This window comes from Mobula birostris, chromosome 9, assembly GCF_030028105.1.
Source record: "Mobula birostris isolate sMobBir1 chromosome 9, sMobBir1.hap1, whole genome shotgun sequence".
Taxonomy (NCBI): Eukaryota; Metazoa; Chordata; class Chondrichthyes; order Myliobatiformes; family Myliobatidae; genus Mobula; species Mobula birostris.
In genome coordinates this window covers 38,828,806-38,843,967 of record NC_092378.1, presented here as the reverse complement: position 1 = coordinate 38,843,967, position 15,162 = coordinate 38,828,806, and the positions used below count along the sequence as shown (strand labels likewise).

The following is a 15,162-nucleotide window of genomic DNA, read 5'->3' as shown; positions in this document are numbered from 1 at the left end:
CCCACAGATTCCACCTCTTTTTTATGTGGCGGGTCTGGACAGTGCCGTCACTGAATGCAGAAGGTAGGTGGTCATATACTTGTGGGAGATGGTCATTCCCTGGCACTTCTATGGTGTAAAAATAACTTGGCACTATCATCCCCTGACCGGGTTTTGTCTAATTCTTGCTCCTTCATTTGATGAGTTGTAATTGAACGTAAACTTTGTGAAATTATCAGCAAACATCATCACTTAAGCCCTCATAATGGAAGGCAGGTCCTTGAAGAAACAGCTGGAGGTGGGTTGGTCCTAGGACACTGCCCTGAGAAACTCCCACAGCGATCTTCTGGGGCTGGGCTGATTAAACTCCAAATACCTCAACCATGTTCCTTTATCTGAAGCAGGACTCCAACCATTCTAGTGTTTCATTTTGGAAGCCCTTGCCTGCACTTTGGTAAATCCAACCAGTTGGCTGTGCTTCTTCTGTTTGTGTACCAGGACTGAAGAATGCAGCACTGGTGAAGAGGACTATGGAAATGGAAGGCCAGCTCAGGATTGCTTTCAGTTGGTGGACTGGACCAAGTACAAGGGCGTGCACAATACAGCTTCCTACCAGGCAAGACTGGGTAGCATAAATGGCAACCCATCAGAACCATCACTCCCGCATGAGCTCAAAACTTTTGATGCACTTTTTCACAAGGACAGCGAACCCACACAGGACCCCATATCTCCAGATGACCCTGCAATTTCAGTCTCTGAGACTGATGTCTGGGCTACCTTGAAGAGGGTGAATCCACAAAAAGTGTCCAATTGAAACAGTGCGCCTGGCTGAGTTCTAAAAGTTTGTGTGCACCAACTGGCCAGTATGTTTACAGACATGTTCAACTTCTCACTGCTGCAGTCTGAGCTTCTCACCTGCTTCAAGTAGGTTTTATTGTACTGGTGCCCAAAAAGAGTGTGGTGACTGCTTCAGTCGTCTGGTAGTGCTTCCGTCAACCATACTGAGGTGCTTTGAGAGTCTGGTTATGGCACAAATCAACTCCTGCCTCAGAGATGATCTAGCTCTGCTTCCGTTTGTCTATCGCCATGACAGCTCAGCAGCAGATGTGAGTTCTCTGGCTCTTCATTCAGCTCTTGACCACTGGACAACATGAACTCTTACCTCGGGGTACCATTGAGTGAGAGGTTGCAGTTGGTCATCATCAGTAAAACTAAAGAGCTGATTGTTGACTTCAGCAAAGGGAAGGAGGGCAAAGGTACCTATCGACACTGGGGGATCAGTGGTGGAGTGAATCAGCAGCTTTAAATTCCTGAGTGATGACAATATATTCAATTGGGCTCGGCACATATACACAATCACAAGGAAAGTATGTAAGCATCTTTACCCTTTTAGGATGTTAAGGTGATTTAGCTTAGCACTAAACACGCAAACAAACTCCTACAGCTGTACCGATGCAAGTATCCTGAGTGGTTGCACCGTGATCTGGAATGCCAATGCGGATACACAGGACCAGAAAAAGGGTGGTTGACACCTCTCAATACATCACACACCATTGGTAGTATGTAGAGGAGGACTGCCGTATAGAGCAATCTCATCATCAAACACCCTCATTATCTAGGCCATGCATCTTTACACTACTACTGTTGGGCAGGAGGTACAGTCCCACAGTACCAGGTTCAAGGACAACTACTTTCCATCGACAACTTGCTTTTTTTCCCGGTCCAGTTGTCTTCTTTCTTGTAAAAATTGTGCCTAATGTTTAATTTATGTTTTCTTTGTGAATGCTTTTATATGATACTACTGTGCTGTCACTGCAAGTAAGTTTTTCCTTGTGTACGTGTACATACATGGACTTGAGTTATGACAATGAACTCACTTTTGAATCTAAATAACTTTATTTTCACCAGGGCCACACACTCAATCAAACAGCAAAGGGTAAGTGCAGTCATTCTCATTCCACCTCTAACCTTCAGCTCTTCAGCCAAAGTTTGGAAGTAAGACTGTGATGCAGTCTGGAGCCAAGTATTCCTGGCAAAATCCAAACTTGAACATCAGGATGTAGGATATTCATGAGTAAGTGCCATTTTATAGCCCCGTCCACAATAGCTTCTGTCACTTTGCTAAGGATTGAGAGGAAACAGGTTAGATTTTGCATGCTTTTTGTGAATAGGACAATATCAGTCATATGCCAGGTTGTAAATGGACTTGATTTATTTAATTGTCAGATGTACCCAAATATAGTGAAAAGCTTTAGTTTGTTTGCTTGCTTGCCATCCAGAAAGATCATTCCATACAAAGCTGTACCAAAGTACTAAAAAGGGAAAATCAAATGCAGAATATAGTGTTACAGTTGCAGAGAAAGTGCAGGTAGACAAATAAAGTGCAAAGGATATGACAAAGGACATAGGGATATTAAGAATTCATTTTTCAGTATACAAGAAGTCCTTTCAATATTCTATTAAAAGTGGTATAACAATGGTTTAACTGGAAATACAACTATTTCTGGAGTGGAGGCCTTCAGTACTACAGCTGGGATGATGTATGGTCCTGTAGACAATGGTAGCTCTTGGTATCACGTGGAGTGAAATGAATTTTCTGGAGTCCATTCGCTACGATAGAATATAAAAGGAAGGATGTAATGTTCAGGCTTTATAAAACACTGGGAAGGCCTCACTTTGAGTATTGTGAGCAGTTTTGGGCTCTTACTCAGAAAGGCTGTGCTGAAACTGGAGAGGGTTCAAAGAAGGTTCATGAAAATGATTCCAGGATTAAATGGCTTGTCAGATGAAGAGTGTTTGATGGCTCTGTCAAGTCAACTCAAATTTATTTATAAAGCACATTTAAAAACAACCCATGTTGACCAAAGTGCAGGACAATCCATAACAGGTAGCAAAAATCACAAATACAAGAAACACAGATACAGTATAAACAACGAGGCACACAGCTTATAGGCACAAAATAAACAACACGAGCCTAAGCACAAGCCAAAAATCAGCCACATCAGGAAGATTCAAACGCTAATGAACAAAGGTAAGTTTTGAGCCCGGACTTAAAAGAGTTAATGGAGGGGGCAGATCTGATAAGGAGGGGAATGCTGGGCCTGTATTCACTGGAATTTAGAAGAATGAGAGGTGACCTAATTGAAACCTATCGAATGGTGAAAGGCCTTGACAGAGTCAATGTGGAGAGGATGTTTCCTATGCTGGGAGTGTCTAAGATCAGAGGGCGCAGCCTCAAAATAAAGAGGTGTTCTTTTAGAATGGAGATGAGGAGGAATGTCTTTAGCCAGAGAGTGGTGAATTTGTGGAATTTGTTGCCACAGGCAGCTGTGGAGACAGAGTCTTTATATATATTTGAGACCATAGGACATAGGAGCTGAATTAGGCCATTTGGCCCATCAAGTCTGCTCTACCATTCAATCATAGCTGATCAATTTTCCCCTCCTCAGCCCCATTCCCCAGCCTTCTCCCCATGACCTTTGATGCCATGTCCAATCAAGAACCTATCAAGCTCTGCCTTAAATACACCCAACAACCTGGCACCCACAGCTGCCTGTGGTAACAAATTCCACAAATTCACCACCCTCTGGCTAAAGAAATTTCTCCACATCTCTGTTTTAAATGGACACCCCTCTATCCTGAGGCTGTGCCCTCTTGTCCTCGACTCCCCCACCCTTCCCACATCTATTCGTGGTCTACGTCTTTCAACATGCGAAAGGTTTCAATGAGATCACCCCTCATCCTTTTAAATTCCAGTGAATTCAGACCCAGAGCTATCAAACATTCCTTGTATGATAACCCTTTCATTCCCGGAATCATCATTGTGAACCTCCTTTTGACCCTCTCCGATGCTAGCGCATCTTTTCTTAGATGAGGAACCTAAAACTGTTCACAATACTCAAGGTGAGGCCTCATCAGTGCCTTATAAAGCCTCAGCATCACATCCTTGCTCTTGTATTCTAGATCTCTTGAAATGAATGCTAACATTGCATTTGCCTTCCTCACCGCCATCTCTAACTGCAAGTTAACCTTTAGGGTATTCTGCAGAAGGACTCCCAAGTCCCTTTGCATCTCAGATTTTTGGATTTTCTCCATTTAAAAAAATGGCCTGCACATTTATTTCTACTACCAAAGTGCATGACCATGCATCCTCCAACACTGTATTTTATTTGCCAATCTCTTGCCCATTCTCCTAATCTGTCTAAGTCCTTCTTCAGCTTACCTGCTTCCTCAGCACTTCCTGCCCCCCACCAATCTTTGTATCATCTTCAAACTTGGCAACAAAGCTATTTATTCCATCATCTAAATCATTTATATACAGCATCAAAAGAAGCTGTCCCAACATCGACCCCAACAGAACACCACAAATTCACCACCCTCTGGCAAAAGAAATTTCTTTGCATCTCTGTTTTAAATGGACCCCCCCCCCCTTTATCCTGATGCTGTGCCCTCTTGTCCTAGACTCCTCCATCTTGGGAAACATCCTTACTGGCAGTCAACGAGAAAAAGATCCTTTTACTCCCACACATTGCCTCCTACCAATGCTCTAACCATGCCAATAACTTTCCTGCATTACCATGGACTCCTAACTTGGTAAACAGCCTCATGTGTGGCACCTTGTCAAAGGCCTTCTGAAAGTCCAAATATACAACATCCACTATATCCCCTTTATCTATCCTATGTATGATCTCCTCAAGGGATTCCAAATGGTTCGTCAGGCAAGATTTTCCCTTAAGGAAACCACGCTGACTTTGTCCTATCTTGTCCTATGTCACCAAGTAATCTGTAACCTCATTCTTAACAATTAACTCCAACGTCTTCCTCAACTGAGGTCAGACTAACTGGTTTATAACTTCCTTTCTGCTGCCTCCCTCCTTAAGGCAGAGGTTGATAGATTCTTGATTGGTCAGGGCATGAAGAGATACAGGGGGGAGGGGGGCAGTCAGAAGATTGGGGATGAGAGAATAAATGGATCAGCCATGATGAAATAGTGGAGCAGACAAGGTGGGCCAAGTGGCTTAATTCTGCTCCGAGACCTTATGGTCTTACGATGGGGGGGATCTCAGGGAAAAATCAAGATTTAAGAATGTCTCAACACCCAAAACAGGGTAGATTCAGAGAAGCGAGAAGTGCCCAGATGTTAAAACAAGAGAATTAGCAAAATCTCCCCAGCCTGCTGTTGAGCTCCAGTGTACATACAATGGGACATAGCAAGAAACCATAATATAATGCCTGCTTAGGACAGGAAAACTCCATGTACTAGCTTTCTATATGTTCCACAGAAGGCTGATTAAGCAGCATTGGTTACCCAGCACTTCCTAGAAATGAGCTGAGGTATTATAAACTGAAGGAAAATCATCACATTTTTCACTGTCTACTTATTGAATTGGAACCACTATGGTCAATTATAGTGATATACTATTTTATTGTCCACCTTCTTTCTTCATACCAAAACTGGATTTAGCTCAATTTAAATAATTCAGCTTTCCTACTTATAATTTATAACATTTCTAATTTTGATGTGAATGCATACCCATAAGTTAAAATCTGTCCTGCTTTGGTAATAAAGGTTTGAAATCCAGATCCTTCACACTCAATGTCAGGAAAATCATGCTGATTCACAAATGGTCTCTTTTTCATTTCTCTCCTTCCGCAGTAGCAACCCATATCAAAACAGTCGCTCGCAGAGATCAAAAAAATCTCTAGATTTAGATTTAGAAATTTGAACTTAGATTTTCCTGTTCCCACTGGCAACAGCTTTAGGGGATCATTGGGGTTCATCAAACGCACTAGGCATTCTTAGGAAAGCACATTATTTCAGTAACTTTTAAAATATTTTGTGGAGAAGAACATAAATATCAAAGTATAATGAGATTTCGGGTAGAAGCTGAAAAGTTAATCAACCAATGATATATAAATAACATCTTTCATAAATAATTTGGATTTCCATAGTTTGTCTTATGAAATGATACTATGCTCAGCAGCTTATTAGAGCCAGAGGGGTTATGAAACAGCATTGAAATCTGCTTGTCATTAAAAACTCGTAACTCCAACAATGATTATCAGAAGAAGGAATAAAAATCTGAAGTGTTTTTGAAGCAATTATTTCTGCTGGACAAAGGTTCACCATGTAGTGTACAGCAGCAGAGTCTTACTGATGACAGCTTCAGGATTTCTCCATTCAAGTGCCCATGTGGTTACCAGAAGCTGTTGACAGGTGTACTCCACTACAATGCTGTTCGCTGATAGCCTCACTTTTATTTAATTCTGCAGACTTAGTTCCTTCGTTTCTTACATTATTTATTGATACTTTAGTGATTTTTGATTCTTTTTTTAAATTCTGCCGGATCTGCCTACACACCGTGCTATCCAGAATCAAAAGCAAGATGTTTCGAACATCTCCGATTATAGTCCTATACTGAATATCTCTAGGTTTAGGTCATTCTATTCCGGCACCCCAACATGTTTCCTCTTTTCCCTTAAGGCCTCCTTCTACTTTCAGACTGGAGTAACACACATTAAATGCAGAACAAATTCAACAGGTCAGGCAGCTTCTATGGAAGGAAATTAACAGCCAACGTTTCAGGCAGAGATACTTCATCAGGACCAATGGAGAGTTTCAGCCCAAAACATCCACTGTTTATCTCCCTGCAAAGATACTTCCTGGCCCACTGAATTCCTTCAGCGTTTGGTGTATGTTGCTCTAGATTTTCCAGCATCTCCAGTCTATCTTTTGTCTCAACTTTCAAACTGCAGTTTGGTATCACTTGGCTGTGTCTCCTCATACATCTTGTCTTCCCTTTCCAATGACACCCCAAGCCCACTTCCCACTCACCTCATTCTGTTTTTTTCTGACCATCTCCTTCACTCTTCGTTGGTCAGTCTATCAGCTACCAGATCTCCCCACCCCATCTCCAAGACATCACTCCCCCTCTTCTCTTTATACCAGCTTTCATCCTTCTCCACTCTCGTATCTGATATGGAGTCTCAATCCAATTATTCACAATATCCATGCTGTTGGCATCATACATTTTGATGCTCCAAGCCACCACCATAGATGTTGCTTGACTCACTGTACTCTTCCAGCAATTTCTTTTTTGTTTTTCTTTTCCAGACCATGGGTGATGCTGCATTTTCGATACTGTCCTAAACTTTTCAGTTTTTGAGAAAAATAGCGCTATGATTGAATGCATCACATAATAGCAAATTTACCAGGAGCACATTGCACCACCTGCACAAATATAAATCTTTCAGCATTAACTATGCAATTCTGTTGAATATTGACCAATGCTACATACTCTTAGTTAAGGAAGAGGGTCTGAAAGCAGGAAAAAGTGAACACAATTATTTCATAGTTTTAACTTTATTTTTCCCCATGTCAGTATTCAACCAGAATACACAGAATTCTGTTTTGCTACATGAAAAGTGACTTATGAATGGAATTGGCATTCAGATTATGTACTGAGTGTTGATTAACAGAGACTGTAGACTCATTTCAAATGTGCAACAAATGTTGGCTTCCAATATAAATAGATAACTATTTCCATTATGCACAAGCAGGAAGGGTTTTATAATATAACTGCAATGTGGTTTAAGAAATGTATTAAAAAGGAATATTGATGTAGAAAGTTAATTTGGTCACTCCACCGCTCTAACATCAGCCACCTTACAAGCGCAGTAAATTCTCATGATAAACGCTGGGGTAATGGGTGAACTGGAGTAGGTTAGGCCACAAGCAATGGAGTGTTGGATATCGTCAAGTTCATGAAAGGTTGAGTTTAAGTGGCTGACCAAGTGAGCACTGGATGTCTGCCATTGTTATCACAAAATAGATGAAGGCTCTGCACCGGGGCAGAAGTATGCAATGGTTTTGAGTTAGAAGTAGGCAATTACTATGATGGAGTATTTTGTTGGCTGGAAAGCTATGAAACTCTTAGCCAGATATTTCTGTAGCAGTAATTTCCTAAATAGAATGAATATGTGTAACCAGCCTGTAGTCAAAGGAGAAATGTGCTTTAGCATTCTGCTATCTAACAGGAACATACTTCTAAAACTGACAACATCATCGCTACATGAATGGGCAAACATGTTTGAAAATTAATCCTTTTGAAATGGAAATTGTTCATTTTAAGAAAACAATTTTAGTCACAGACAAAGAAAAGCTTTCACCTTGCAATGTTGTGGAATAAGAACAGAGTTATAATTAAAAGTTAGATTGCACCATTGTACCTTGCTTGAATCAAATTAGGCTTCTGTAATTCAAAACTTGTAATCTTGTGCTTCAAGACTAGATCGATTCACATGAGTTAATAAATTATGTAAAATGAAGTGCTTACCAGAATATGACCAATCCACATCATCAAATAAATTATTTTGTTGTCTGTAAAATCCATGTATCATATCTGCAGAATGGAGAAAAAAGTGTTATAATAGAATAAAGGCAACGCAATTGAAACATTACATCCTATAATTTTAAAAAAAAACTTGTTGCCAAATACCAAGCAAGGAACAAGAAAAACACCTAAACAGTATTCCACGGCAACTATTGCTAACAAAGCTAAACAATTATTTGTGTTTTTTAAAGTAAACCAGAGAATTTATGCTATTGTAACTATAGGAGTAAGAACTGATACAAATTTTGCAATGGTTGCAGTTCTGGAAATTATTAAGAAGGCAACCTACTCAAGGTATATAAAATCAAATTTTGGGCAGTTAGCAACTAATAAACAAATACTAATCAATGACATTTCTAGACAATTGTATTTTAAATCATAATGCATTCTGGAAAATAATGCTTGAAAGGCAACTCAGTTGTGCGACACTAAATGGAAACACATGGATGCACCCAGAGGGAAAGACTTTAAAACTCCACTCTGTTTTATCATGCAGTTATATTTATAAACCAAACCTCTACAAATCAAAGCTAAAAATAAATAAGATACAGGTTTAGTATTCTAATCTACTAACTCCCTCTTCTTGGTAAAATCATTTCACAGGAAATGCAAGAGCCGAGCTCTTTCACAGGAGTCTAATCAAGGGAACATCACCAATGGCCTCCAAGCCAACAAGAAGAGTACTAGTTCAGACCTAGCAACAAATGACCCTTTTGCCTTTCAACCCAAATATAGCTGGTACTGCAAGATGTGGGGATAAGTTTATAAATTTTTCAGAAATAAAAGATATAATTCAAGCACAACATATTGATTTGAGATGGTTAATAAGTGTAATATCAATTTGAAGCAGTTTTAATGTATGGTATTAAAAGCACTTGGGCCATTTGCTTTAATACCTAAAGGCATCTGCCAGAATTAGTCCTACAGTAATAGCACAGAATCTTCTCCCATAACAATGAGGAATATCAGGACCATCATTCAAGTGCATGCGGAATTGGAAATCCAATATTTCCTGAGGTGTTTCTGACTGCCGTCCTCACGAAATCCAGTGGTAAAGCACCACTGTGTAGTTCATCCAGAGGAGCACTGGGAAATCTACTTGCTGAGCCAATGCTGGTTTCCAGGCATGGATCAAGCAATACCATCTATTTCAACATGAGAAGAGGCAAGTAACAAGTAACTTATATTTTTTTGGGTGAATTACATTAACAATTGTTCTTCATTATTTTACTAAAACACAAAAACAGACTTGAAAAATTTATGAATTTTCAAACGATGAATACCAAAATTAATTTTCAATAGCTTTTCAAAGTCTCCAAATGTCAGTGACTTTCATAAGGATTCAATGTCAGAAAGCTTTGATAGCAGGTTAAGCTAGCATGAGTTGTCACAGCATCTGAGATCTGCAGAGCTTGCTCAGATCCCACCATGTGGTGTAGTTTTTTTTTAATTTCAAAATATACTTTATTCAAAAATAAATATATACAATAAACCATTCAATAACTTTTCATCCTTTACATACGTTTCCATTATACTCAGTAAAATACCCGTGTTTATAGCCACCCACGTGGCACTCCAGTAGTTCAGCTTAGCATCTCATTGTTGAGGGGTATACTCCCCTCCCACTCCCACGGGTGGAGAAACCTATACTGTGGTCCTTCCCCACCGGGCCCTTGCGGTGGCTGCACCAAGTTTCAGTGCGTCCCTCAGCACGTACTCCTGCAGCCGAGAGTGTGCCAGTCGGCAGCATTCTCCCACGGACATCTCCATGTGCTGGTAGATGATCAAGTTTCGGGCTGACCAAAGAGCGTCTTTCACCGAGTTGATGATCTGCCAGCAGCACCGGATGTTGGTCTCCGTGTGCGTCCCCGGGAACAGCCCGTAGATCAGAGAGTCCTCTGTCACGCAGCTGCTGGGGATGAAACGTGACACTAGCCCGTCCATCCTCCTCCACACCCTCTTTGCGAACTGGCAGTGTGCAAAGAGGTGGGTCACAGACTCCTCCTCACTGCAGTCCTCCCGTGGGCAGTGGGGTGCGGAGATGACGTTCCGGGCGTACAGGAGGGCTCTGACTGGGAGGGCCCCTCTCACCGCCAGCCAGGCGAGGTCTTGGTGCCTGTTGGTGAGATCTGGCGATGAGGCATTTTGCCAGATGAACTGGACAGTCTGCATGTGGTGTAGTTATAACTGAAAGACCCTGTGGCTGTGCAGAGTTGTGCTAAATGCCTTGGAAGAAGCTGCTGGGATATCTGCTGATAACCTCACATTTAAAACATGTTGAGGAAAAAAAAATGTTGAAATATCAAAATTCTGTTCATTAATATGTAGAGACATATATAAAATGAACAAAATAAAACTAATTAACCTTAGCTTGTGAATTCAAAATAGCATCCAAATTCAAATGAATGTGCCATCTAGTCCCACAGATACAAAAGGTATCTGTTCCTTCACCTCAGTATAACTTACAATGCACAAACCAGCCCCCAGACTCTCTGACAAGTCCATGAACAGAGCAAGTGGTCAGATGGCCCCACCAGTCCTTAATAAACTATTGGCGAACAGTTTTCTACAAGCCTCACCATCTAAAATGAAGGACAATGCAGCATACATTTAATCAAGTTATGTCATTCCCTCTCATCTTTATCTATATCACTAAACCAACAAATGAAGTGTTTGAGACCAACAAATGGGGTAAATAAGGTCAATTTAATTTGTCCTTAACATATGCAACCATTTTCATGCATTTGCACCAGAGGGACTTCCACCATAATAACCCTACTGAAAGTTGGAATTCTAAATGAAAATTCAACCCACAAAATGGCAAATTATGGACAACAAACCATCAATCTCAGTCAATCTCCATGAAATAACTTTCTCAGCAATGCCTCTATTACTCAGGCTTAAAATATTCAATATGACCTTGCATCTCAATCTGGATCATAAAAATACTCTACAAAGCTCACAGATGTACATCACTGACATTCACAGCTAAATTATTAATTTAAATTCTGGCCCAGAATTATACTAATAGATACAAATGTTTGGTTCCATCAAGAGAGGTTGTTCTATTTTTTTTTTACAGTACAGCCTTAGCTGTGATGCAAATGAGTCATTTTCAAAAATAATTAAAAATCCATGTATGCCCCGTACAGAACAATCACTTAAGCAGGTGGGAATATTATCAAAGTCACACTCGTGGAATATATTCAGATGATTGAGAAATTTCAGATTAAAACAGGGCCACGAGAGTTTCAGACTGCAGAAATAGAGTCATGAAAATTTGTTTGAGGAAATAATTTTATGTATGTTGTATTAGTGTGGCACAATCATACCAGAACAGAAAGCTGTGTTCAAACTGGCTTTAAGTGATACTTTAGTCAGTGATTAAGCAGTATTATTCCTGTGATTAAATAAAGCTCTGAGATCATCTCAAGAGATTACACTGCCATTCCCATAATTTCTATGCTATTCCTTTCAATTATTACGACCCTATTACAATTTCATTCCCCCAATCATAGTGCCGTGCTCTCTCTTTATTTCACTGACTGTAATTATGTTAGTTTCACAGTCTATAATTATGTTCCATATTATAAGGGTAAGTGTCATTGTAATATAAAACTTACTGTAGAATTTAAACATCAAGTTTGGTTCAGTTCATTCATTCTGATTCAGCAGTTGTTCAACCTCTGATTGAAATTGAAAACATTTAAACTCATTTATACTGGATACTATATCGTTAAAAATAATTCACATTATTTTTCTGAATCAGCCCCTGGATTTATGCAATGATATTCACATTGCTGTGAGATTAAGTATATGTATTTACAACCCTAACTCTCAAACAACCTTAACCAAATAAATAGATTTTTAAAACACTGACTCCAATTTAAGAGGGTCTAACAGCTTCAGTAGCATTTTCAGTAAAGAGATTATTTAAAACATTTTCTTCATTAATATTTGTAATTTCCACAGGGTAATTATAAAGTACTTAGACTTTGGCTCTAAAATTGTGGTTTTGTCCAATAATATTTACTGATATACTTAGTTAATTTAATCTATCTTGACTGAATGATCTGCTGTGAAACATTGTTATTAAGGATTTGTAATAATGCAGAGAGGTACACAGCTTACTGATGGTCTGAATATGGTAATTCAAATACTCCAAAAGTATCAGCTTATGTCAAACCCTAAGACCACACTAGATGGTGACATATTGCCAATTATGTGAATGTCATATAGATGATATTTGTAATTTTAAAATGTGAAATAAATGTTGCTATATATTTCATTTTCCCTCTCCTTAGGGAGAAGGGAATGGTAAATGTCTGCTTTTATTGCACTGAACAATAATTTACTTAATCAGTGTGACACATTTACAGAAAATTATTCCTACAAGATTTTACACTTTTTGTATTTCCATTTAATGCAAAGATTGAAGAAAATTTTACTAATATAAATCAATATGCAATAAATAAATTATACCTTCAGGTCAATACAATTTTGTTCAACTTTTCAACCTTTTTTAAAATTTAGATGCCTAGACAATCACTGATATTAGCAAACTTTTTACAGGACACAGAACACAACCTACTAACATTACTTATCAGTTTGCCCATTACTCCTGTCAAAAAGATCACGCTCTTGTAAGCATACAAATTGCATATCTCTGGATTCACCTTCAGGGATTCAGGAAACTCGCACCACTCACAGACCACTTTACATCGGCGACACAGCAGTGCAAGCAGTTTCAGACGCCAGGGAGTGCGCATCACAAACCGCTCATGGTCCCAGAACACAGTCTACACAATCAAAAAAGCTCAACAACTCATCAAGGAAGCTGAGGAGGCTGAAGAGAGCTGGGCTTTGCACATCAATATTCATGTTATCCTACAGATGTACAGTAGAGAGCATCCTAACAAGCTGCATCGCTGCTTGGTGTGGAAACTGCACAGCGGCGGACAGGGAGGCTCTACAACGGGCTGTCACAACTGCCCAACGTATCACTGGTACCAGCCTATCTGTCGTCAAGGACATATATGCAGAAAGGAGCCGGAAAAGGGAGCCAACATCGTGAAGGCTCCCACACAGTCTGTTCATGAACTGTCTGTCACACTCCCATTAGGAGGGGTCTATGTAGCATCCATGGCAGGAGTACCAGATGCTTAAACTGTTACTTTTCCCATCCAGTAAAGTTGATCAACACCTTCACCCACTAACTCCACCTCTCCTTTATTATTTCCCATCGGTCACATAATGTACGGTCTAGTGTCACTTAATGCACACAGAATCAATCTATTTATATAGGCTATTTTATGTAATTATATTTATTTTGTGCTTTATGAATATTTTTATTTTTAGTCAGTTCAAGCTGGCAAAACCTGAGGTATGGGCTTAGCCATGCACACTCATCTCTCAATCACTCGGAACTTTCAGACTATTCTAGTGGTGTTTAATATTGTAGCTTTCCAGAGATTTACATAGATATTACCATGTAGCCCTAATTGTTTAATGCTATTGCCTTTGGGATGATGCCAGTTACAGATATTACTATCAGTACAATGTATCCCCTGTACATATTCCAAAATCTTTCAGTTTCCTCTTTTAGTTCAGCATATTTCTAGTGTTGTTCACTTATTTATTTCTGTATGTTATGTGTATTTGAAACAGCTATATTTATTAAGTTAATCCTGCTTGTTTACGCTGCAGTATTATGTCTGGACAGTTATTATAAATTGTCCTCTCTGTAATAATGGATCGGTTGTAATATAATTTGTAGGAATCTGATTCTAAAACTGGATCAGGCTTGTATTTATAGTAAGGTATGGTGTCGTTTATGGTGAATGATGTTTGCCACTCGACTGTGCCTGTGGAAGTAATTAGATTGAGGTAAACTGCTGCAGGTTTCTGTAATGTGTTGGATTGTTTCTGATTTCTCTTGGCATTTATTGTCTTGAAGTTGTTGGTCTTTTATTATGTATTTTTGATGACTTTTTGTGTTAACCACCTGGTCCTGTATTGTTACGAGAAACCCCTGGGAAGAGGTCTCCTACTCTGAGCCAGGTGTTTGATGTTTCATTGTCAATATCTCCTCTGCTCAGATCATGGGAATGTCTTCCATAGAGGCCATGCTCTTCCAATATTAACTTTTTCTTCTGTAGTGTTAATTTCTTCATTTTTCAGGATTGTGCTTTCATTTAAGTTTAGTGGTGTGTACTTCTTATCAGAATTGCATATGGTCCTGTGGAGCGCTGAAATTTTCATTTTCATTGATGAAAATATATCCTTAGTAGTTTTTAGCTGACTGTTGTGTAAATTTTTAATGTCTGTTATTCTTCTTCCTCCTTCTGTCCTATGTAGTGTTAATTGAAGTGTGTTTGAATGTTCATGGTGTTTTCTAAAATTTATCATTTCAGTTCCTATTTTTCTTTGTATATTTTCCAGATCAATTTCAGACCAAGATATTATATACAAAAGAATACATTAATATGAGTACAGCGAAAGTGTTCATTGGCTGTGTTATATTTTTACTATTGACCTCTGACAGATTTTCTTAAGCCTTGAAGTAAATTCTGTCAAAAGTTTTCCCTTTAGTGCACAATGATCTATTTTCTTTGATTGTTGATATCCCAGAAACTTAAATGTTTCATATTCATCCATCGATTGTGTTGCATGCGGCTGCTGTTTTAAATTCTACTAGCTCTACAGCTCCTTTTTTTATGTTTAATGTTCTGCAGTTATCTAGTCCAAAGTTCATGTTTATACTTTTTAAAAATAGTTCTACTATTTAAAT

At 39.1% G+C, this 15,162-nt stretch overlaps 1 protein-coding gene across 8 annotated transcripts in view; it reads right to left on the bottom strand.

The window, feature by feature from the left end:
* LOC140202693 (receptor-type tyrosine-protein phosphatase zeta-like) overlaps positions 1-15,162 on the bottom strand; it is a 307,307-nt gene that overhangs the window by 221,228 nt on the left and 70,917 nt on the right. For all 8 annotated transcript variants that reach the window (XM_072267863.1, XM_072267860.1, XM_072267866.1 and 5 more), the window contains one exon: positions 8,316-8,381. In XM_072267863.1, the coding sequence (XP_072123964.1) occupies positions 8,316-8,381 (66 nt within the window). The remainder of the gene's footprint in view (positions 1-8,315; positions 8,382-15,162) is intronic.